The sequence below is a fragment of the Lissotriton vulgaris genome, chromosome 8, assembly GCF_964263255.1.
Source record: "Lissotriton vulgaris chromosome 8, aLisVul1.2, whole genome shotgun sequence".
Classification (NCBI taxonomy): Eukaryota; Metazoa; Chordata; class Amphibia; order Caudata; family Salamandridae; genus Lissotriton; species Lissotriton vulgaris.
In genome coordinates, this window is record NC_141696.1 from 1,415,625,807 (window position 1) to 1,415,651,046 (window position 25,240).

At 42.8% G+C, this 25,240-nt stretch overlaps 1 protein-coding gene across 1 annotated transcript in view; it reads right to left on the minus strand.

The window, feature by feature from the left end:
* DSCAM (DS cell adhesion molecule) overlaps positions 1-25,240 on the minus strand; it is a 985,823-nt gene that overhangs the window by 424,463 nt on the left and 536,120 nt on the right. The window contains exons 8-10 of the mRNA XM_086935432.1: positions 24,520-24,795; positions 9,632-9,910; positions 7,503-7,622 (exon numbers count right to left, since the gene is read on the minus strand). Of these exons, the coding sequence (XP_086791558.1) occupies positions 7,503-7,622; positions 9,632-9,910; positions 24,520-24,795 (675 nt within the window). The remainder of the gene's footprint in view (positions 1-7,502; positions 7,623-9,631; positions 9,911-24,519; positions 24,796-25,240) is intronic.

Genomic DNA, 25,240 nt, shown 5'->3' on the forward strand with positions numbered 1-25,240 from the left:
CTGCAGCAAGTCCTTACAAAAATGTAGACTTAAATCAAATAAAATAGGAGATAATGGTAAAATAGATTTATTTAGACTTTTCAAATATATATATTTATTTAAATGATAAAAATAAATATAAATAATCAATAAATATACTTTTATTATAAGATTTGGAAAGCAATGCTAGGAACTCTGAGTAGTTTCCAAGTTTATGTGGAGGGCTGCTCTTGTTGGAGCGACAACACCAGCAATACTCTAAATCAGACCACCTCAAATGTCTGTTTTTCTAACTGAGTTTTTAAGCATAGAATAAGCACAATACCATCCAAGCTGATCTAGGAAAGGGACATAGTTTTTTGCCATTTTGCAGCAAAGTTTTTAACCATAGGATTAGCCATATGCTGTACATCGTTAAACATTGGGCCCATCCCTCCTCCAATGCTGGACACGTTCAGCAGGCCCTGCTCTAGATTTGGAAATGACCTTTGATACGGTTAATTGACACCACACAATCAAGTTTTTTAAAGAAATCGGACTCAGGCAGCATATTGTAAAATAGGTCAAATCACTCTATGCTAGACCCACGGTCAGGGTCAGGACTAAACGCTTTATATCAACTGCGTACCAAGGAGGCAGATGGACGCAATAAGGTTGTCCAATGTCCCCCTGTTTTTTGCTTTTGCCATTGAGCCTATCACTGCTAAAATGCACTATGGTGGAGTGAAGAGCAGTCTCCAAATGAGGGGGATCACGCATACCATTTTATTTTATGCTAACCTTATGCTCCTACAAGCAAGGGACGTAAGAACTGACCTGATCTATCTTGAGTATCTTCAATAGGAATAAAACTTGTATATTTCTACACAAGCCAGCACAACCACAAAAGAAAGTTAATTTGGTGGGTGGTGAAATACCCTGAGCAAAACACTTTTTGTAAATTGGTTATTAAAATATACCACAAAGAGACAGACTTACTGTATGGAAATCTTGAAGCGGCAAACAGTCTTTCAGATCACAATTAACTTGTCTAGTACTCCCTCTCATTGTCAGTGTCCATATTGCATTGGCAATTAGCTAAGTAGTACAATTGATGTACTACTTAGCTAATCTTCCCCTGGTTGTCACAAAGAAACACGTTCATGAGTGGGACATGTTGCTTGGCAGTAGAGGTTCCAATGAAAAAGCTAAAACATCCCACTGAAAAGGGTGGCCTAGGCACCCCAGATTTTGAGAGATATTACTTAGCGGCCCAACTGCAATGTGCATCTCGTTGATTAACGAGAAGCTAAAATGAGAGCACATTTTCGATAAGTTCACGCTATCTTCCTCAGCCATGTGAGAACAAAGTCTGATATTCTGAGTAAGGCATCTACTTCTAACACAGCAGCAGCTTGTCAGTGGATTTCCCATTGTCTCATTTAACAAAAGTGCTAACTTTCTGTATTTACGAGGAAGGTCTGATGCACCTGAACACCATCTTGATAAATTCAAAGCTGTTACATTGAGTGCATTTCCTGCAGAGGATACTAAAGTACATGGACAATATGAGGGGATTCCCTTTCTCATATAAATTATGGTTGGTGCTCTAAAAAACTAAAATTAGGACACAGTTCCTATACGCTTTGAAATATCTTCTTCATAAGTGCCAGAAAAAAATTCTGGACGGCTGAGTGAAGCGCACTTCCAACAACAGCAGTAGCTTATCAGGTGATTACCCAATGTACTGTAGCTTCACCACAGTATTTTAAATACCAACTAGAGTGCTAAAATTCTGTATTTATGACAAAAGTGTGGCATGCCGGAAAGCCATCTTGATGATATCAAAGGTATAAAACTGAAAGCCTTTGCTCTAGAAATGAACAAAATGAGGGGGTTCATTTGTCATGTATATATTATGGTTAGTGCTCAGAAAGCTAAATTAGGCACATTTTCTATGAGTTCTCAAAGATTTTTCCTCATCCATGTCAGTAAAACATTCCGATATGCAGACTGAAACATTCTGCCGGTTGTTCATCACTCCCAAGTGACGAACTACAGTTTCACCACAGACTTCTAATGAGCAACTAGAGAGCTAACTTTCTCTCTTTATGGCAAACATGTGGCACACCTAAACACCATTTTGGCAGAAACAAAGCTGCAAAACTGAATGCATTTCCTACAGAGCAGACTGCAGTAAAGAAACACATTGAGAGGGTTAGTTTGGTTGGATCTCTAGAAAGTTCAAATGAGGGCAAGTGTTCTTTGAGTTCACGCTGAGCTAGAGAGTAACAAAGCCTTTTGCATTTTAATAGCAAAGTCTTTAAGCATAGGATTAGCAAGTGTCAAGTAGTAAGAGGCTTTTTTATTTTTCAGCTCAGTGTAGATGGCACCCCTCCTCCTGAAATGTGTAATGTTCCTATCATACCTGCATCCTGCTCAAAATATTTGGGGGGTATATGAAATAGGGTTTTATTTATGGTAGTAACTGTTGCTTTATTATATTATTTGTGTGCTCATGGGGGTCTTAGTTTCAGAAGGGTCAATAAGAGCACACTGCTCAGTTTCACTGCCAGCTGCATTATGACCAGTACTTAATTGCATGATGGGTGATAGCCAACTACCAAATACTTAATGATGCCAATATATACTAATGGTAATAACTAACTCTGTAATTGAAATAAATTAGAAAGCCATACACTCTCATAAATGCACAATTGAAACAAAAAAACTATAACTATCCTAAAGAAAAGGTAAGTTAGGTCAACCTCAAAATGTGGTGCACTTACTTACAGTCTTCTGACTGCATAGCTTCACAAACAGAATCAGACCTTGATGGGAATGTAGGAAGCATTCGTGTCTTTTAAAAAGAAACACAGCAATGCTATCCTAATGGCAGGTGTGCACTATGCAAATGTCAAATAACAATCACGAAAAAATACTTTGCAAGTGACTAATTTTGAAATCTATTATGATTCTCAGCAAACTGGTACCACTTTGTACCTCCAATTAATATCAATTTACTGCAGTTCTTGTAATAATGAGTTCAAAGAGGAACTGGGAAATAGAGAGCAAAATTAAATATACAGTGGAATTTCATTAGCAAATATAATGTGGTAATTGGCTGCATTGAGTAGCTGGTGTTAAGAATGAAAACTCGCATGCATGTCCTGCTTTTGTGGTAATTGAAAGCAGGGATGCGCCACTTACCTTTCAACAGATTTATGCTCACTATCTTCCTTTTACGTGTTTCATTTATCTAGTGCATTATTTGCTGAGAGTTTATTTTTTTTAGTTATGAGGTGAAATGATATACAAATTTCTGTCAGTGCAGCTTTGTTCTGATTCTCTAAATAATTGCAAGGACAGGCCCATGAGGGGAAAAATAGGGATAGCAGCTGATCTTCAGCAAATTTTATTCAATGCAGAAAAAATACATTATTTTCTGACACCTAAGGGCATGTCTGTGTGTCACATTGCACAGGTGTGCATGCACAGATGTGCAAGCACACCTGGATTCGGTATTTTACCTCCCAATTGGATTGGGTGGCAAAATACCGAATCTGAAAGACCTGCGGCACTCAAAGATGTGCTACCTACATGTGCTTTTATAGAATCGGTATTTTTACCGAGTCTGTATTTACCGATTCGGTAATTTTACCAAATCTGTAAATACAGATTCGGTAAAATACCGATTCTGTAAAGCATGCTCCTACATTAGAACACCCTAATACCGGTCGGAAACGGCCGAAATCGGCCGTTTCCGACCGGTATTAGGGCTCCTACATCGGGTCCCTAATGTCTGCTTGCTTGCTGGTCTGATAAGTACCATAAGGATTTTATTACAGCCTTCTGACATTACTCACTAAGCTCTCATTTCTTTAATCCACATTCGCTTAACAAAGACACCACTGACCAGAGTGTTTCACAGTCTTTGGTTTTTGTTAGAAACTTCGAAGCCACCTGGAAAGAAAGTCAAACCAGGACTGCTGAGAAGAACTTTGATGCCATCATATTGGAGGACTGAGCATTGTACGAATAACAAGACCAATTTAAGGGAGATATACCTAAAGTGATACTGTTTCTTTGGTTTCTTTGCAGAATGAATGATAAGAAGCAGATGATTCATTATCGCGGACAGAAATATAGAAGCAAGAAGGGACCCATGGCAAATTATTCTGGATCAATTCGGATCGATTCCTCTATGTGGAAGCGATTCCTAAAGATCAATTCTTGAAGAAACGCGCCTCGTACATGATACAGGATGAGACTGTCCTTGATCTGTATAGCCGCCTGTTGATTCAGCCCCCGAAGTTTTTAGTTCATCTGTGACAATTTCATAGAGGCTTAGTTGTGACTATCTTTAGATATTGATCATAGTCAGTATGATAGCTCATGTGACGAATGGATCCATCATAGATATTTATAAACAACCAATAGGCCACAGGTTTAAATCTTGACATGTCCACTCAAACTTTCTCAATTCTGATGTCAATAAAATAAATACTGATTGGGTAGAGATGGAAGTGAATGGTGTATGGCGAAGTGCCATTTGTTATGAGGAAATAGTTGTAAGTGTGAGGCTGGAGAAGCCGTATGAGGGGTCTACGTGGGCACATGAACTACGACTGAACAAATGGTGGTTGTGCCTGGGTATAGGTTGGTTCTGTCTAGCAATAACATGGCCATCTGAGTGTGTGCATTTAGGGCTGTTTCTAGACATTGTAGGGAATGGTGGTCATGTGAGTAGCTTTGCATGGGCATTCGAGAGATCATGCCTGGGAACTTACTCTATGCCTGTGATTTGCCACTGTAACTTGATATTTGAGCCTGCAACTTGGTATATCAGACTATATCTGGGCATATGATGATAGTATATATAATTAACTTGCCTGGAAATATGGTTGCTTTGCCCCTGCTTACAAAGGCCTACCATTAGATGTCATGGCTGTACCTGACTGGTAACTACAATACCTTCTATATGCTCTAAGAACATTTTTGTTAATTTGATAACTGTACACTTATTATAGGGTTTTCACTCCATCTATACCGCTGATGTTATCAGCGTTAAATGAGATGCTTCGTCACTTCCTGTAAAGTCACTGGGGACAAAGGTCATGAGCTGTAATTTGTTGTGATGCCATTATGGGTGATAATATGACATGATGTCATTTCCACTACTGTTGCTACTTTGGTGATTTCCTTGGCCAGACCTTATCTTCCCTTGGAAGTATATTTTCTTAGTGCCTTTTGTATTCATTAAACTGCTATGGTGGTCTAGTGATGAAAATGAATGATGAATGAACAATTACTAACATGAATGTGCACCTACAGGTTAAACGCACGTGAAACTGTGAGGCTGTGAATAACTGATTCCTTCTACGGAACGTGGCTCAAAGTACCATAGTACGCAGTACATCTTATTTTGATTTTTAGGATAACCACTGGTATTGATATTAATTCTCCAAAACGTTAGTTGAAGCTTCCTCACATCATTTGAGTCTCCAATGTCATCACAGAGCGGACTTCATGTCCCATCCTTACATCCACTACAGACGCATCGTTGCTGCATAAAGCCTAATGGAATGGCACAAAGCGGGAACTAGTCAAGAAAAACTGGTCTTGGTGAGAAATATTTTTTATGTCTCTATGTTTTAGATGCTGCCTCATAAAAACCGATAAACCAATACCTGGGTTAGTAAGAGCGTTCCTAGGGTACGAATCTACATGTCAGTGGTACAAATTATTAGCCCTGGCGACCACTAATTGATGTCCTTGACCAGCGACTAGGGAAATTATTAACATTTGGGTCAACTTCATGTAATATTCACTCGTGTGAATGCCATAAAAATCCAACATCATCTGTGAATGTCATCACAAGACAACCTTGGACACCACTGACATTTACCTCAATTTCTTAACTTCTAAATACGTCTAAAATGATTTCTACCAGGGTCTTTTTCGAGGACATTTTAGTTCACAATGATTTTGACTTAAATTAACATATGAAGTGCATGCAGTATGCTCAAAGACATGTGTCACCACCATGAATTGATAATGTGAAGCTCCATTGGGACAATATACAAAAAAACTGTAAATATGTAAAAGCACTTCTACGAGCGGGTTCAGTTTTGCAGGTTTTTGAAATTCCTACATACTCCTAGTACTATGCCTGGAAAGCTGTCAACCACTGGTTACCAGGTATTCTACAGGAATGTGATGTGACATATTCCCCGGTCTCTCATTCCCCCAAATTCTGAATTCTATATGAACACTGGTGAAATACTGCAAAGATAATTTTTTTTCTACATATCTTTCCGATTTCCCCCATACCTTACCATACAGGGATCTCAACCAGACTGAAGAGTCTTCTAAGAAAAAAGTGTATTAAAAATGTAAACAATTAGTAAAAATGTTTTTACGTTACCTATTTATGTAAATTAATCATATGTATTTATCTTAAATGTAGAACAAAAAGTGATTCAGAGCTGTTAACTAAAATTAAAATTCATGTAAATATATTAAACTAAATTAAACAAAATTCTTATGTTTAAATGAAAAAAACAAGTGCACAACTCAAGTACAACTAATTATTTGTATTATACATTAATAATTATTAAAAGTGGTATATACAATTAATTAAAATGATTTTAAATATGTTTCATTAAACTATAATGTTCAATGCAAAAAAAGTTACGATATGTTATATGTAAATAATAAATATGTATTATATTTATATTTTGTACATTGAATTATATTTATTTATATTTTCAACTATTTTAAATAAGTTACATTAATTTATGAACATTTCCTATAGTATTTTATTTTAAGTCCCTACCTCCTTTTATTTCTATGGTAGAATGTCAAAGTACCAGTGGATGGCCCTGTGTGGTTCTGGACTTACTTCAGCTCTTAGCTGGAGCAATTTACTACTGTATTAGGATCCTGTTTGGCTGTAGTAACTTTAAAAGGGAAGTTTGTGAATAGCAATAGGTTTACCCTTTTGTGGGTGGGTATGTGTCCCGACCTAAACCACTCTATCGACCTCCCTTACCTCTCCCTAAACCCCTCACCATTAGAGGTATATATTCCCCATTCTCCAGTCACTACCTTGTCCCTCTCCCATTTACTGCAAAAATGAAAAATGTGTACTTATGTGTGCAGAAATTCCACAGTTGGTGCGGATAGCTCCACAATAGAAAAAGATAAGCGAGGCAGAAGTGGTAACTGCACACATAGGTTTGTGAATAGCATTTTGTAGAACGTTTGTAGTACCTTTGTAACACTACAAAATCTACTAGAAAATGCTCCATGTGAATAGGCCCCATAGTGTTTTAAAAATCCTACTGTTCACAATGTATATTTTAGTTTAATCTGTTCTTCTGTTGGGCTGGGTGTTAGGTGACTTTTAGACACTCAGTACATCACAACCCCATTATCTGACTTCTGGACAGATTGAATATCTACTGAACATAATAGGAATTTCCAGAAAATAGTAGCATTATGCAATGACGACAGAGCGTGAGCATTTTTAGAAAAGTTACCTTTTGAATACTGCCAGACGATGGTTGGTACAGGATATCCCTCAGCAGAACAGTTCAGTATCACAGCTTTCCCATAAATCCCATCCTGGTCGCTGGGTTGGACTACAAATCTCGGTGGAACTAAAAGTAAGGAGGAAGAATTAATACAGTATCATGTGTTCATCTTAAAATGTTAATTTAGAAGACGGTCCAAGCCATAGGCAGTTGATCAATGGCCTCAGTTTTAACCTTAAACCTAGCCAGGTGTACATACTTAAAAGAAACAAGAATCCATCTTTGACAAACATGATAATAAGTTAAATGTAGACACTCAATAGACCATTAGCAAACAAGCGATTTTCTTTGTCTTATATTTGAAATCCCTAAAATCACCTGTCTTTCATATTTATGTAATGAAGTGTGAAGTTTACATTCCATCAACAACATGTTGATAAGATATTAAGCTTTGTTTCATGAAGCTGCAAAACTTGCCATTTTTGCAAAAAATTACCTTGGTAAAATTAACAGCAAAATGTTTTTTGCACACAATTAGTTTAAACTTCTTTTTGAATTTGGCAAGGTGTGGGAGGTTTAGAAAAAAAGTACACAACGTTGGTGAAGACTAATTCAGCCAAATGTGTCCACCCATTAAAAGGATGTGTTTGATTTTTGGACCATGCCTACTTAGAAAATGGCGTTAAGAGGAAGGGGTCCCAGTAAAAGAGGGATGTGTATTGTCGCAACCAATTGAGTAAATCAAATAAACAAAAATGCATCTATAATGTTTAATTCACATTATAGGGAAAAAGCAACAATAATAATTACAAGCATTGCAGTTGTATAAGTGCCCCTGGAGGTAAAGGGGGGACGTGCAGTCGTGAAGGTAGTGTAGAAAGGGGATCGTGACAATAAAAACATGTATATATCAGACGTTAGTACAAATTCAATGAACGATATATAACAAAGACGGTCTTAGTTCAAACCAATAATTCATATTACACATGCCCCATTGTCCATAATATATAGGAATGGTGGGTAGGAAGAGGCTGTGTTGTAAGTTGGGGAGTATGTCGACGTTTCGACCCCGGGAGAAGCAGGAATCAATGGAAACCTTGCATGAGGGTCTTCATCAGGACAAAGGAGGGGAGATGGGGCTAACAACCTGAGAAAGTCAGTGCTTCTTGGTCAATGTTCAGGGTAGCAATCGATGAAAGGTATTTAATCTTAATTAGATTGAATCCGGTGTCTCGGTAGAATAAGGAAATTAGATCCGTACACTGGGCATAGGCGACCACTCGAGTAACATAAAGATTCCACAAGGTCCCCGATTTCAAAAGAATACGTCCGTGTTAATCTGGAGTCGTATCCGATCCGGAATGCATCCAGCGTCTCTGTGGGAGCCTCGAGGAGAAAGCCCAAAGAAATGGAACGTGGTCTGAATTCTGTACATTTATGTTGATTATTGATAGGAGATTCATTATGAAATATGTTACCCATATGTAGCATGTCTTGGTGCTAGTTGATTTAAATACCCATTGAGTGCCTTGATACAATCACACTTACTCCTTCCACATTAGATTTCATTACTGCTGCCTTACCATGGAAGAGAAGCCAAGGTGCCAAGGGGCACAATTAGGGTATGTAGACACAAAGAAACAAACAGAGTGAAGTGTGACAGCAAAAATAGACCAAAAGGGCCATTACATTGCCTCATTTCAGTACTTGTTGTTTCATAGGAAGATCCTCTGATTCTTAACTCTGACTGTCACACAGATCATCTCTTGTTTGTCGTGGTCAAAGCCAAATGATTTGTGGCTTTGTCTTAAACATCCTGGTGGCAACTGTGGTCTAACACTGATGCTTTTATTGTGATAATGTGTGTACTTGTAAGCACAGTACAATTAATCAATGACTGTGTTTGATAAAGCAGGAGAAAGTACATTGCCATGTTACTTTTGGGATACTCTTTTAAATTATGAACACAATACAACTTTTTATAAAATTTGGCAAAAACAATTTAAACATTTTAAAAATATAGACCTTGAAATTGAACATGTGCTTGATCATTGGCTTCTGTTATGCTGTAGTCACATTCGTTGCACTGTTTTTTATGTTGTCTATTGTCTTCAAAACTTTGTACATTAACTTACCTCTCACAATTAACTGACTTTGGTGCTCGACCGCCGCAGCGTCATTCCTGGCGATGCAGGTGTAGTTGCCGTTGTGCATCAGCGAAAGGTTTGAGATCCGTAAGGAGCTGGTGAAGTCAATGTTGTCTATCGTAACCCCTAGGCTTGCCGGGATAGGCCTGCCATCCTTCTGCCAGGTGATGGTGATTGGCAGATCCCCTGAGACCACCACACATGGGATGAAGACACGCTGCCCAATTGAAAACCGCTGAGACTCAAAAGGCTGAATAAATGGTGGAACTGTAAATGAAGAAGAAAACAAGAAATATATTATATTCCTTCATGGTATCATCAGGCTCTATTATACCACTTCCTAAAACATTTTTAGAATGGTGCACCAGAGTATAGGGGAAGTCAATTAGTTTGGTCTAGTAGGTGGACCCAAGAACCCATAGAGCACCACAAAATGTACGTTGGCACTATGGGGGTAAGTGAATAGGTAAGAGTGACTGTGGGACACAGGCACTGCTCTGTGTCTATGCTCTTATAACAGCTGTTAACAATGAAGGGTTAACTATATGATCCTAGCATCTCATGATATTATTTTGCACGTTACAAACTACCTTGCAATCATATCAGTCAATCAAGTTGTGTTTCTAGTTTATATCTTTGTTAGAGCTTTACAAGGGTATTAGTGCATCACAGATGATGCTCTTGAGATAACCTTGAGAGAGAGTCATTGTTAGCTCTGCACACTCTTCCATGGCCCTCAAACAAGCAGTGGCCAAAATGAATGGATCCTATAAGTATAAATCCACCCCAGGTCAACAAAGCGCAAGAGGTGACTCGAGAGGCATCAAGGCAGAATTAAAAACACAAAGAACAACTCAGGGTGAATATGGCGGGCCCCGGATGGTTCCACAAAGGGAATGACTTGACAACAATAGAAACAAAGAGAACCAGTCTTCATTAAATCTCTTATTGTGGAACATTGCAGGACCAAAATACAAACTCCACTCTTCCAACAATTTGACTCATTTCAATCCATCGCTGAGCAGATATGATCTGGACTCGTGGTTATATATGGAATTAATTTACCCCCAAATACACATTGTATTGGAAATGCAGGTCAACAAGGAGTTTTTTGACCAAAGAGAGACAATAGGAAAGAGACCAATTTCATTCATGCGGTCACAGTACTCCAAAGTCCAGAATGCTTTTAGCATATGACAGGGAACATTTATTTCTTATTTTACATGGCCATGCCAGTAAGATGCAAACTATAACCTATTAGTAGATCTTTCATTTCTTGATCTGCATGTTGGAGATGTCAAAATAAATGTGACCTCTGAATTATGAACACAGAGCTTTGTTTATAATTTGGCAGATGGGTTGTTACAAACGTGACAGTTGTGACAGATGTCCTCTCCACCTTATTCCAGGTTCCATGGGATGTAATGGGTAGGCCTATAGACACAAGAATATGCAGCTTGTAAAATGTTGCAAACATAGGTTGCTCTGTGTCACTCTTAAAACCTGCATTATAGTTTAGGATGGGTGGTAAGGTGTGCATAAATTCAAATCCTCTGTCCTAAACTTCAGCAGTGTAGGTAGTAAATAAAAACTCTACAATAGAGGTCTTCATATCTGTTAACACTGAATTTTCTTGGAAAGGCTGAAAAGTAAGACTGTCCTTTAACTGCTTAAGTGGTAGTCAGAGCACTCAGCAGGAACTCACTTTCTATACTAGGCTATGCTGCTGCCTCTTGCAGCAGGTACTGTAATGACACAAATAGACTTTAATAAGATAATTAGATATATGTTTTTATACAATTATGGCAGACCTCCATGCAAAATAAAACTATACTAGACTACCTTGTGAAAATAAGTGTGAATAGATCGATGAGATATCTCAAATGTAGGTCAAGCAGAGGAAGATGAGAAGAAAGATCCCAAAAGCTTATGGAATTTAAAGAATACATCACCCCTGCACTATGGCCCTATCAGTCAGCAGACTGCTGCACTGCTGTGCTGCAGAGCCAAGCCTTCTGAAAAAATTCCAATAAACTATTTGTGGTGATGTCATTCGTTTTGTTGTTTATGAGACAAGGGCTATTTTGTGATCCATTTATTTAAAATGTCTGCTTGGAAAGTCAATTAGACTCTACTCATATTGAAAGTCTTCTTGCAAGAGATCTTCACTCCACCCTTCTAAGTGAACATGTACAATAGTCAAGAAGAGGGAAGGGTAGATGGCATGGGACCATTGGGACTGTCTGTGCCACTCCAAACTTGGTTCTCTCTCACAAGGAGGTATTATGCCAACAGAGCAATGCCACTGCCCGCAAGACTCCATTAGCTACTGCTGGCACGCGCTGCTGGAATGGATTTGACATGGAGCTGGGCTAACTAGTAACTAGTGGTTAGGGTTGGGAGGTGGAGAGAGGCATTGGTGCACTAATAGTGACCTCTGTAATTTTGGAACACAAAGTACATTGAGGGAATTTTGGCATTATCACAGCCCTCTGAAGGGCAATTGAAATGTGTAGCACTTGATTTATGGTCACATAGCAATAGCATGATTTTTCCCTTTTGGAAACCCAGCCTTGAAGTGCCCTTCAGAATTTGATTGGAACATGGAAGAAAGAGGCTCATCCCTTCTGCACATGTTGCTTACACCTGTTTGCAAAGTCTGTCAGGATAAGTGCCTGCCTAGGAGTCTAATTCAAGCATATGTGTTCTTGGAAGCAGCAAAGATTCTATAGTGAGAGCCTTGTGCTCACCACATTAAGCCTTTGACCAAGCAAATTGTCTGTGAAAAATATGTCAGGTCTCTGTTGAAAGTGTCACAGTGGGTAAAACATGATGGATTAGAATGTGGCCCCAGATGATTGCCAGTGCCTGAGATTAATTGAATCCATCCACCACCTTGTTTGTTGCAGTTGACACTTTGAGTGTGAATGGGTATGCCCAGGCAAGGGTTCTGTGCTCACTGCAACTTCGGCGGCCATCTTGTGGGAGGCAGGCTCGCTGGTCGGCGGACTAGGCTTGCTGCCTCTCGCTTGTGACTCTATAAATCTAGACGGATATGGCTCCGCGCAGCGGACGCGAGCAGCGGACGCATCGCCCATGTGCCGAAGGAGCGCCTAAGGAAAGCCCGTCTGCGCCCGTCAGCGTCCCGGAGGAGGCTGGGGCGGACGGGCGGGTGCTCCATCCTACCACTTGTCGGGTAAGGTGTGTAAATACACGTCATCACAGCTCCCTACTTTAAGGGGCACCATCAGAAAATGTTGCTCAATCTTTCCCAACTGCTCTAAGGGGAACAATTGCTGCTCCAGTTGTGGGTGGACTTCGGGTAACGGATCTATTAGGAAGGTATCATCTAAGGTGAAGATCCATCATAATCAGGTTTCGGGCACTGGGAATCTGCTTAACAATGTCTCCTGTTTTCTTCTAAACACCCGGTCACTTAGTAAACATGCTTTAGATCTTTTTAATCTATTATCTGAATCCAAGCCTGCATGTCTCTTCCTAACCGAGACTTGGCTCGGTGAGTGTTCGGGTCCTGATGTTGCCAATGCTCTCCCTGGGGACTATGTCATGTTAAGAAAGGATCGGGTAAATGGAAAGGGTGGAGGGGTTGCTATGGTGGTGGACAAACGATTTTCCGGTTCTATAGTCCCTACTGAAGATATCCACGGGGTGGAGGCCCTGGGCTTCTGTTTGTCACTGTCACTTCATCAATCCTGTGCTGGACTGCTGGTCTATAGGCCCACTGGTCCGATTGGTTTATTCCATGAAGAGCTTCACACCGCTATCTCATCCTTATGTATGAAGTTTAAGCATTGCCTGCTTTTGGGTGATTTTAACATCCATATGGACGCGGCCGATGCAGTGGACACTATTAAGATCCTGGACACTACCAACCCATTGGGCCTGAATCCTTATCTTGCTACCCCCACCCATAATTAAGGCCACATATTGGATCAAATTTTCTCCACTACTCCCATTGTTGTAACTGCCCCTCCTGTACCAGTGCTCTTGTCGGACCACTTTCTGGTCAATTTTGAGATTGTACGAGTAGACAGGTCAACTACTAGTGGCCTTAGTCGTCAGTCTCCGGCCACGCGCGCCTTCCATCGCGTGTCTTCCGACATTCTTGCGCAGTCTCTGACAGCTAAACCCTGTATGCTCACTGGCGATTTAGAGGCCGACCTAGATTTCTTTCAGTCGTGGCTCGCGCAGCACCTGCATGAACTGGCACCTCCCCAGGTTGCTCGTAAAAACACCACTCGTGCATCCGCACCCTGGTTTACGCCTGCACTCAATGAGAGTCACAGGCTTTGTAAGAAGGCTGAGAGGGCCTGGCATCATAGCTATGATGGGCTATTGAAGGAGGTCTATAGAGAGCGTACGAAGATCTACCAGAAAGACATCATTTCTGAAAAAAAGTCTTATTTAGCCAGGAGAATCGAAGTTGCCACCAATACCAGTAAGTATTTACAACAAGGGGTGGTGAGGGACAGAGTCTCTGAATTAAACAGAATACTCTCACCCAGTCAAGAGATCAGGGCTAGATCCCACACCGTTTTTTAGCTCACTGCACCATCCCAGTTTCAGAACCTGGCTGTATGCAAATTAGTCTGTTCCTGTCCCAGTGCATGATGGGAACAGGGCAAACCAAACTACAAAAGCCAATTCTTACACTGGGAAGGAAACAAGCTACCGGGGACCGGTTTCTGGCATTTCAGCCTCTTCGGCCCGGCTTGCTTGAATCCTGATGGTGCAATGAGCAAGGGACTCACATCTGAGTATACCCTTCCACGCTTAGGGTGGACAAAAATATTTACAACAAGGGGTGGTGAGGGACAGAGTCTCTGAATTAAACAGAATACTCTCACCCAGTCAAGAGATCAGGGCTAGATCCCACACCGTTTTTTAGCTCACTGCACCATCCCAGTTTCAGAACCTGGCTGTATGCAAATTAGTCTGTTCCTGTCCCAGTGCATGATGGGAACAGGGCAAACCAAACTACAAAAGCCAATTCTTACACTGGGAAGGAAACAAGCTACCGGGGACCGGTTTCTGGCATTTCAGCCTCTTCGGCCCGGCTTGCTTGAATCCTGATGGTGCAATGAGCAAGGGACTCACATCTGAGTATACCCTTCCACGCTTAGGGTGGACAAAAATATTTACAACAAGGGGTGGTGAGGGACAGAGTCTCTGAATTAAACAGAATACTCTCACCCAGTCAAGAGATCAGGGCTAGATCCCACACCGTTTTTTAGCTCACTGCACCATCCCAGTTTCAGAACCTGGCTGTATGCAAATTAGTCTGTTCCTGTCCCAGTGCATGATGGGAACAGGGCAAACCAAACTACAAAAGCCAATTCTTACACTGGGAAGGAAACAAGCTACCGGGGACCGGTTTCTGGCATTTCAGCCTCTTCGGCCCGGCTTGCTTGAATCCTGATGGTGCAATGAGCAAGGGACTCACATCTGAGTATACCCTTCCACGCTTAGGGTGGACAAAAATATTTACAACAAGGGGTGGTGAGGGACAGAGTCTCTGAATTAAACAGAATACTCTCACCCAGTCAAGAGATCAGGGCTAGATCCCACACCGTTTTTTAGCTCACTGCACCATCCCAGTTTCAGAACCTGGCTGTATGCAAATTAGTCTGTTCCTGTCCCAGTGCATGATGGGAACAGGGCAAACCAAACTACAAAAGCCAATTCTTACACTGGGAAGGAAACAAGCTACCGGGGACCGGTTTCTGGCATTTCAGCCTCTTCGGCCCGGCTTGCTTGAATCCTGATGGTGCAATGAGCAAGGGACTCACATCTGAGTATACCCTTCCACGCTTAGGGTGGACAAAAATATTTACAACAAGGGGTGGTGAGGGACAGAGTCTCTGAATTAAACAGAATACTCTCACCCAGTCAAGAGATCAGGGCTAGATCCCACACCGTTTTTTAGCTCACTGCACCATCCCAGTTTCAGAACCTGGCTGTATGCAAATTAGTCTGTTCCTGTCCCAGTGCATGATGGGAACAGGGCAAACCAAACTACAAAAGCCAATTCTTACACTGGGAAGGAAACAAGCTACCGGGGACCGGTTTCTGGCATTTCAGCCTCTTCGGCCCGGCTTGCTTGAATCCTGATGGTGCAATGAGCAAGGGACTCACATCTGAGTATACCCTTCCACGCTTAGGGTGGACAAAAATATTTACAACAAGGGGTGGTGAGGGACAGAGTCTCTGAATTAAACAGAATACTCTCACCCAGTCAAGAGATCAGGGCTAGATCCCACACCGTTTTTTAGCTCACTGCACCATCCCAGTTTCAGAACCTGGCTGTATGCAAATTAGTCTGTTCCTGTCCCAGTGCATGATGGGAACAGGGCAAACCAAACTACAAAAGCCAATTCTTACACTGGGAAGGAAACAAGCTACCGGGGACCGGTTTCTGGCATTTCAGCCTCTTCGGCCCGGCTTGCTTGAATCCTGATGGTGCAATGAGCAAGGGACTCACATCTGAGTATACCCTTCCACGCTTAGGGTGGACAAAAATATTTACAACAAGGGGTGGTGAGGGACAGAGTCTCTGAATTAAACAGAATACTCTCACCCAGTCAAGAGATCAGGGCTAGATCCCACACCGTTTTTTAGCTCACTGCACCATCCCAGTTTCAGAACCTGGCTGTATGCAAATTAGTCTGTTCCTGTCCCAGTGCATGATGGGAACAGGGCAAACCAAACTACAAAAGCCAATTCTTACACTGGGAAGGAAACAAGCTACCGGGGACCGGTTTCTGGCATTTCAGCCTCTTCGGCCCGGCTTGCTTGAATCCTGATGGTGCAATGAGCAAGGGACTCACATCTGAGTATACCCTTCCACGCTTAGGGTGGACAAAAATATTTACAACAAGGGGTGGTGAGGGACAGAGTCTCTGAATTAAACAGAATACTCTCACCCAGTCAAGAGATCAGGGCTAGATCCCACACCGTTTTTTAGCTCACTGCACCATCCCAGTTTCAGAACCTGGCTGTATGCAAATTAGTCTGTTCCTGTCCCAGTGCATGATGGGAACAGGGCAAACCAAACTACAAAAGCCAATTCTTACACTGGGAAGGAAACAAGCTACCGGGGACCGGTTTCTGGCATTTCAGCCTCTTCGGCCCGGCTTGCTTGAATCCTGATGGTGCAATGAGCAAGGGACTCACATCTGAGTATACCCTTCCACGCTTAGGGTGGACAAAAATATTTACAACAAGGGGTGGTGAGGGACAGAGTCTCTGAATTAAACAGAATACTCTCACCCAGTCAAGAGATCAGGGCTAGATCCCACACCGTTTTTTAGCTCACTGCACCATCCCAGTTTCAGAACCTGGCTGTATGCAAATTAGTCTGTTCCTGTCCCAGTGCATGATGGGAACAGGGCAAACCAAACTACAAAAGCCAATTCTTACACTGGGAAGGAAACAAGCTACCGGGGACCGGTTTCTGGCATTTCAGCCTCTTCGGCCCGGCTTGCTTGAATCCTGATGGTGCAATGAGCAAGGGACTCACATCTGAGTATACCCTTCCACGCTTAGGGTGGACAAAAATATTTACAACAAGGGGTGGTGAGGGACAGAGTCTCTGAATTAAACAGAATACTCTCACCCAGTCAAGAGATCAGGGCTAGATCCCACACCGTTTTTTAGCTCACTGCACCATCCCAGTTTCAGAACCTGGCTGTATGCAAATTAGTCTGTTCCTGTCCCAGTGCATGATGGGAACAGGGCAAACCAAACTACAAAAGCCAATTCTTACACTGGGAAGGAAACAAGCTACCGGGGACCGGTTTCTGGCATTTCAGCCTCTTCGGCCCGGCTTGCTTGAATCCTGATGGTGCAATGAGCAAGGGACTCACATCTGAGTATACCCTTCCACGCTTAGGGTGGACAAAAATATTTACAACAAGGGGTGGTGAGGGACAGAGTCTCTGAATTAAACAGAATACTCTCACCCAGTCAAGAGATCAGGGCTAGATCCCACACCGTTTTTTAGCTCACTGCACCATCCCAGTTTCAGAACCTGGCTGTATGCAAATTAGTCTGTTCCTGTCCCAGTGCATGATGGGAACAGGGCAAACCAAACTACAAAAGCCAATTCTTACACTGGGAAGGAAACAAGCTACCGGGGACCGGTTTCTGGCATTTCAGCCTCTTCGGCCCGGCTTGCTTGAATCCTGATGGCAATGCAATGCTTAAACTTTCTCACTGCTCCATCAGGATTCAAGCAAGCCGGGCCGAAGAGGCTGAAATGCCAGAAACCGGTCCCCGGTAGCTTGTCTCCTTTCTGGTAAAGAATTGGCTTGGTAGTTTAGTCTGCCCTGTTCCCATGATGCACTGGGCCAGGGACAGACTGATTTGCATATAGCCAGATTCTGAGCTGGGATGGGGCAGTGAGATAAATAACGGTGATGGATCAAGCCCTGATCTTTGGACTGGGTAAGAGTGGTCTGCTCAATTCAGACACTCTGTTCATCACCACCCCCTTTTCTAAATCGATTTTGGCCACTATAGGTGTGGCAGGGTATACTCAGACATGAGTCCCTTTCTCACTGCTCCATCAGGATTCAAGCAAGCCGGGCCGAAGAGGCTGAAATGCCAGAAACCGGTCCCCGGTAGCTTGTCTCCTTTCTGGTAAAGAATTGGCTTGGTAGTTTAGTCTGCCCTGTTCCCATGATGCACTGGGCCAGGGACAGACTGATTTGCATATAGCCAGATTCTGAGCTGGGATGGGGCAGTGAGATAAATAACGGTGATGGATCAAGCCCTGATCTTTGGACTGGGTAAGAGTGGTCTGCTCAATTCAGACACTCTGTTCATCACCACCCCCTTTTCTAAATCGATTTTGGCCACTATAGGTGTGGCAGGGTATACTCAGACATGAGTCCCTTTCTCACTGCTCCATCAGGATTCAAGCAAGCCGGGCCGAAGAGGCTGAAATGCCAGAAACCGGTCCCCGGTAGCTTGTCTCCTTTCTGGTAAAGAATTGGCTTGGTAGTTTAGTCTGCCCTGTTCCCATGATGCACTGGGCCAGGGACAGACTGATTTGCATATAGCCAGATTCTGAGCTGGGATGGGGCAGTGAGATAAATAACGGTGATGGATCAAGCCCTGATCTTTGGACTGGGTAAGAGTGGTCTGCTCAATTCAGACACTCTGTTCATCACCACCCCCTTTTCTAAATCGATTTTGGCCACTATAGGTGTGGCAGGGTATACTCAGACATGAGTCCCTTTCTCACTGCTCCATCAGGATTCAAGCAAGCCGGGCCGAAGAGGCTGAAATGCCAGAAACCGGTCCCCGGTAGCTTGTCTCCTTTCTGGTAAAGAATTGGCTTGGTAGTTTAGTCTGCCCTGTTCCCATGATGCACTGGGCCAGGGACAGACTGATTTGCATATAGCCAGATTCTGAGCTGGGATGGGGCAGTGAGATAAATAACGGTGATGGATCAAGCCCTGATCTTTGGACTGGGTAAGAGTGGTCTGCTCAATTCAGACACTCTGTTCATCACCACCCCCTTTTCTAAATCGATTTTGGCCACTATAGGTGTGGCAGGGTATACTCAGACATGAGTCCCTTTCTCACTGCTCCATCAGGATTCAAGCAAGCCGGGCCGAAGAGGCTGAAATGCCAGAAACCGGTCCCCGGTAGCTTGTCTCCTTTCTGGTAAAGAATTGGCTTGGTAGTTTAGTCTGCCCTGTTCCCATGATGCACTGGGCCAGGGACAGACTGATTTGCATATAGCCAGATTCTGAGCTGGGATGGGGCAGTGAGATAAATAACGGTGATGGATCAAGCCCTGATCTTTGGACTGGGTAAGAGTGGTCTGCTCAATTCAGACACTCTGTTCATCACCACCCCCTTTTCTAAATCGATTTTGGCCACTATAGGTGTGGCAGGGTATACTCAGACATGAGTCCCTTTCTCACTGCTCCATCAGGATTCAAGCAAGCCGGGCCGAAGAGGCTGAAATGCCAGAAACCGGTCCCCGGTAGCTTGTCTCCTTTCTGGTAAAGAATTGGCTTGGTAGTTTAGTCTGCCCTGTTCCCATGATGCACTGGGCCAGGGACAGACTGATTTGCATATAGCCAGATTCTGAGCTGGGATGGGGCAGTGAGATAAATAACGGTGATGGATCAAGCCCTGATCTTTGGACTGGGTAAGAGTGGTCTGCTCAATTCAGACACTCTGTTCATCACCACCCCCTTTTCTAAATCGATTTTGGCCACTATAGGTGTGGCAGGGTATACTCAGACATGAGTCCCTTTCTCACTGCTCCATCAGGATTCAAGCAAGCCGGGCCGAAGAGGCTGAAATGCCAGAAACCGGTCCCCGGTAGCTTGTCTCCTTTCTGGTAAAGAATTGGCTTGGTAGTTTAGTCTGCCCTGTTCCCATGATGCACTGGGCCAGGGACAGACTGATTTGCATATAGCCAGATTCTGAGCTGGGATGGGGCAGTGAGATAAATAACGGTGATGGATCAAGCCCTGATCTTTGGACTGGGTAAGAGTGGTCTGCTCAATTCAGACACTCTGTTCATCACCACCCCCTTTTCTAAACCAATACCAGTAAGGAAATCTTTGCGATAGTGAAGGCATTTACATCGCCTTCTTCTATTACACCCAAGTGCTCCCACTCTGAACCGTGGGTTGCTCAACTTGCAGATTTCTTTGCTAGAAAAATTAAAAGCATTCAGGCGTCTTTTCTGCAGTCAGATCTGGCGGTGCCTCCCAACGCTTCTCTCCTTTTTCCGTCCTCCACCTCTGAACGGCCCTTACTTTCGAACTTTCCAGCCCTCTCCCCATTGGCCTCGGTGGATCTTTTATCCAAACCAAAATCGGGCTCTCCATTGGATCCCTGTCCCGCCAAGTTCCTCGCCAAGGTAGCACAAGTTATTAACCTGTTAATTAATGCGGTATTAAATCAATCCCTCGACTCCGGAGTGGTTCCCCGGTCCTGGAAGCAGGCCCTTATCCTTCCTCTCCTAAAAAAACCTAATCTTGATCCCACCATTCATGCCAACTACAGACCTATTTCCCTTCTCCCGCCATTCGCTAAGGTCATAGAGAAGCATGTTCATTTCTCCCTCTCTAATTTCTTAGAAACTCATGACATCCTACATCATACCGAGTCCGGGTTCCGTGCAAACATGAGCACAGAAACAGCACTGTTGGAAGTGACGGAAGCCATTAAGGAGGTTTTGGATGATGGAGGAAAAGCGATGCTGGTGATGTTGGATCTGTCGGCGGCGTTCGGTACCGTCCCCCATAACCGTCTCCTTGCAAGACTCTATGAGATCGGTTTTAGGGGTACGGCTTTTAGTTGGTTTGAGTCATTTCTATCGGATTGCCAACAAACAATCTGGGCCCCTTCGCACTCCGCCTTAGTGCCACCACTCGAGGTGGGAGTTCCTCAGGGGTCGATCTTGAGGCCCACTCTATTTAATATTTACATGGCCCCTTTGGGGGTACTGGCGGAGGGCTACGGCGCCCAGATTGTTTCGTACACCAACGACACACAGCTTCTTTTCACTTGTGAAAAGAATACCGACTATAACGGAGAGAGTATCAAGAGTTGTTTTGGAGCCGGTTTTGCTTGGTTCCAACTGAATCATCTTAAGTGCAACTCGGACAAATCGGAGGTGCTCTTTTTTGGTTGCCCTCCTGACCCCGGCTGGAAGTCCTGGTGGCCGGCGGCCATGTTTTCTCCCTCCGCTGCCACTTCTGTGGCAAAGAATCTGGGTGTGAAGGTGGACAATGGTCTTACTTTCAAACTACAGATTCTGGGTCTAGTGGGACAGTGTTTTGGTCTTTTAAAAATATTGAGGAAATTTCTTCCATTTTTGTCCCTAGTCCACAGGCGGACCACGGTCCATGCCTTGATTGGTTTGCGCCTGGACTACGCTAATAGGCCTTCCTGAATATCTTCTTTCACGACTCCAAACGGTGAAAAACTCCGCTGCTCGAGCGATTTGCGGTCTCAGCCGGAGATCCAGCACCGCAGCTCTTCTTAAATCTCTCCACTGGCTGCCTGTACGTAAACGATCACCTTTAAAACTCTAACCACAGCATTCAAGGCCCTCCACTGTACCGGTGCCCACTATATCAGGAAAAGACTACGCTTTTATCTCCCTGTAAGATCATTACGTTCCACATCGCTGGCTCTGGCCAATGTTCAGGCAACTAGGCGAGCCTGCATTGGGGGTCGCTCCTTCAAACGTTGGGCTCCCCAACTTTGGGACGCTCTGCCTTTGTCTCTGCGGAAGAGTGACAACCTCCTTGCCTTTAGGAAAGATCTTAAAACATGGCTGTTTGGACAATAACTTCATCTAACTCTCTTGCTCTATGCCTATAAGGTCTGATAGCGCCGGGACACTCTAATTGAGTAGCTGAGCGCTCTATAAAACCCCTTTTAACATAACATAACATAACATAACATAACATAACATAACATAACATAACATAACATAACTCTGCCGCAAGGCTCAAGCTACACCTCACTGACAGGGCCCAAGTAGATCGAAACCAGTCTGGGGTTGCTATTGTTCCCATTTGTAGAGGACCTGGCCTAACAGTTTTTGTATGGACTGTTTCTATTTGAGCAATATGGCAAGTTTTTTTCTATAGTGGCATAGTGAGGAAAAAATGATGAACAGTAATGTGGACTGCAAGTGATTGCCATGGCTGAAATTAATTTCAGCAATCCAATGCTCCACCTTATTGTTTTGCAGTTGATGCTCTAAATGTGAATGGTATGCCCAGATGTGTATCCCATGCTCACTGTGCCACAAGACTCAAGCTATACTTTACTGATGATGCCTAGGTAGGCTGAAAATGATCTGGGGTCACTTGTATTCCCCTCTGGGGCATGGTACCTGGCCAAGTAGTTCATGTTGGACTGTTCAAACAGTGCTAAGGAATCCATCTATCACCGTGTTGTTTGGTATTGGGGAATAATATAGGCCAAACAGAGTTCCTTTCCTGTCCCAAACCCAGCCACTGCTATGTGTCTAGGGGTGCGATACACACAAGGCGTTTGTAAAAGACAGCCACAAACCCCTTGTGTTTGTTTTTGGACCCTGTTCCACATTCACGGTACACATGTGACTTCCAAACAGCACCCAAAAGCTCAACCCTGGGATAATATTACAGATACCCATGCAGTAGGGACACTCCTGAAAATGGAGGGCCTTCCCTTCCACATACTCCTGCAAATCACAAACTACAGTGAAACCCAGGAAAATCAATGCTTTCAAGATACCCAGAGGAGGTGTTGAATATTGAGACAAGAAGAGGGTGATGGTTTCAGATATCCCTATCACACACTGGATTTCTTTCCAACTAACCCGTAATTACTGACCACAGTGAGATACTTGAAAGGATACTTTTTGACACCCTGGCACTCTGGCATTGCATTACTATCCACAGTCTTCTTTTACCCCATGTCACATGAATCGACTATGTAGATACCCAGCAATGTGGAAAGGATCCTGCCTTCCTGGGTCATCTCTGGCTAATAGACCTTTCTCCCCTTCCTCTTTGGTATGGCTAGATCAGGTTTAGCCAGAGAGGGTGGCCAACTTCTCCTCTTTATACCTCTTCAAAGCCAATAAACACATTTTCATTACCTTCTTCATGGTTTGGTACCAGAATATTGTGGACTAAGTTCCTTTGTATCAAAATCCTCTTTTGCTAATTGAGAATCGCAAAATGCTATGTATGTAGTATTTGCAATAAATGTTGCGAATCCTACATATACTTAATTGCGAATCTCATATTCGCAATTCATTCCTATGGGTCTATAGGCCCATAAGAATGAATGGGAAGACATTCTCAATTTGCGATTAGCAATTAGAGAATCGCAAATTGAGAATGCAATTTCAAGGGTGTAAGGGTGTCAAAAGGACAACCTGTTGCACCCCTGAAATAAGCATGGATGCACATGTGGCACACATACATGCCCTAAGGGCATGTATGTGCTGCACATTGCACTTTGAAAAATGCAAAAATGTGCATTCTTCAAAGAAATCGCAAATTACCACCAACTTGAATTTGGTGGTAGTTTGCGATTCCTTAAGGCCAAATTGCACTTTTTTGGTGCTTCTTACAAAATTGCGATTCCTTAAATGCAATTGCAAAATAAGGAATCGGAAATTTTGCGATTCCCTATTTTGCAATCAAATTTGCATTCATACATACCATTCAGCAAAATTGTGATCGCAAACTCTGAAATTCGCAGAATTTCGGCGTTTGCGATCGCAATTTTGCTTGATATATATGGCCCTTAATCTCATTTGACAAGAAGATTGTATCCCTAAAACTAGTTTAAAAAATATCGGCCAGTTGGAGTTCATAATAGAAAGACAACACCTAAAGTAATAATATTTTTGGAGCACGTATTTAGGACACAATATTTACGTCAGCCAATTTCTTTGTAAAGTATAGTGCAATTTAACTCCTGGAATGCATTGCTCTCAGCCTGCTGATACACTCCTTCCTGTTTCTCACAGGCGTTGTGGCATGTAGGGGTGTGTGAAATTTGCTGCACTTCACAAACCTGGCAGCTTTCTTTTTTTAAAAACAAAAAGTCATTTTTTACAGAAGAAAAACTCTGAAACAAAATACCTACCTATGTGCAGGCAAATTCTCTGCAAATTAAATTTTGATGTAAGAAATGTTTTGCCAAAGATTTTTTTAGCAAAATGATTTAGCTCTTTGGGATTTTTTGACTCTGACTTTGTCAAGTTGCGAACTCTGGCACCTTCACAAAACCTTCCCAGTAGGTTTGCAATTTTGCACACTGAACTTTTTTCAACTTTATAGTAATAGTATTTTGTGGCTTCTCCTTACCTTTCACAGTGACGTGCACACTCTGGCTGGTGGACAGCTGCGGCTGAACCAGGACGTTGCAGGTGTATTCGCCCTCGTCTATGTCTTTCTGCACATCCGACAGCTTTAAGGTTCCATTGTTCTCAAATGCCACTTGGCGGTGATTGAAAGGAAGGAGGTTAGAGTTCTTGTACCATTTTATGGAGTAATAGGGATAGCCAATCACGCGGCAGTGAATGTAAGTGTCCCGCCCCGCTATTGCTGTCAGGTTTTTCATCGTACGGATGCTTGCTGGTCCTAGAGAAGGCACAAGGAAACTCTTGAAAATAATTTAAGGGTACACCTGCAAATGAAATGATGCTTTGCCTCATTCAGTTCTTCGTGCATACTTCGGTCTCATGGCATGCTCCCCGACTGCTGAGTATTTAAATTTTGTTCAGCTTACAATATTTAATGATTAAATCATCAATTGATTAAATTAACTTAACACAGAACAAATATGTAACTGCATTAAATGGTCTTCATACATTCCACAATTAACATACAGGAGGTGGGGCACATTACTCTATTGGACCATGCTGGATTTCAAAAGCCCACAGATGTAATGACTTTGTTCCTAATTTGGTCAATTTTTGTGTTACCTATGGGCTACATTTATCGTCCATGCTGAACATGGGCTGCTGTTATATTAGAGATAATTCTAATTCACGTGTATGTATGGTAGAGTCCAAATAATGGCAAA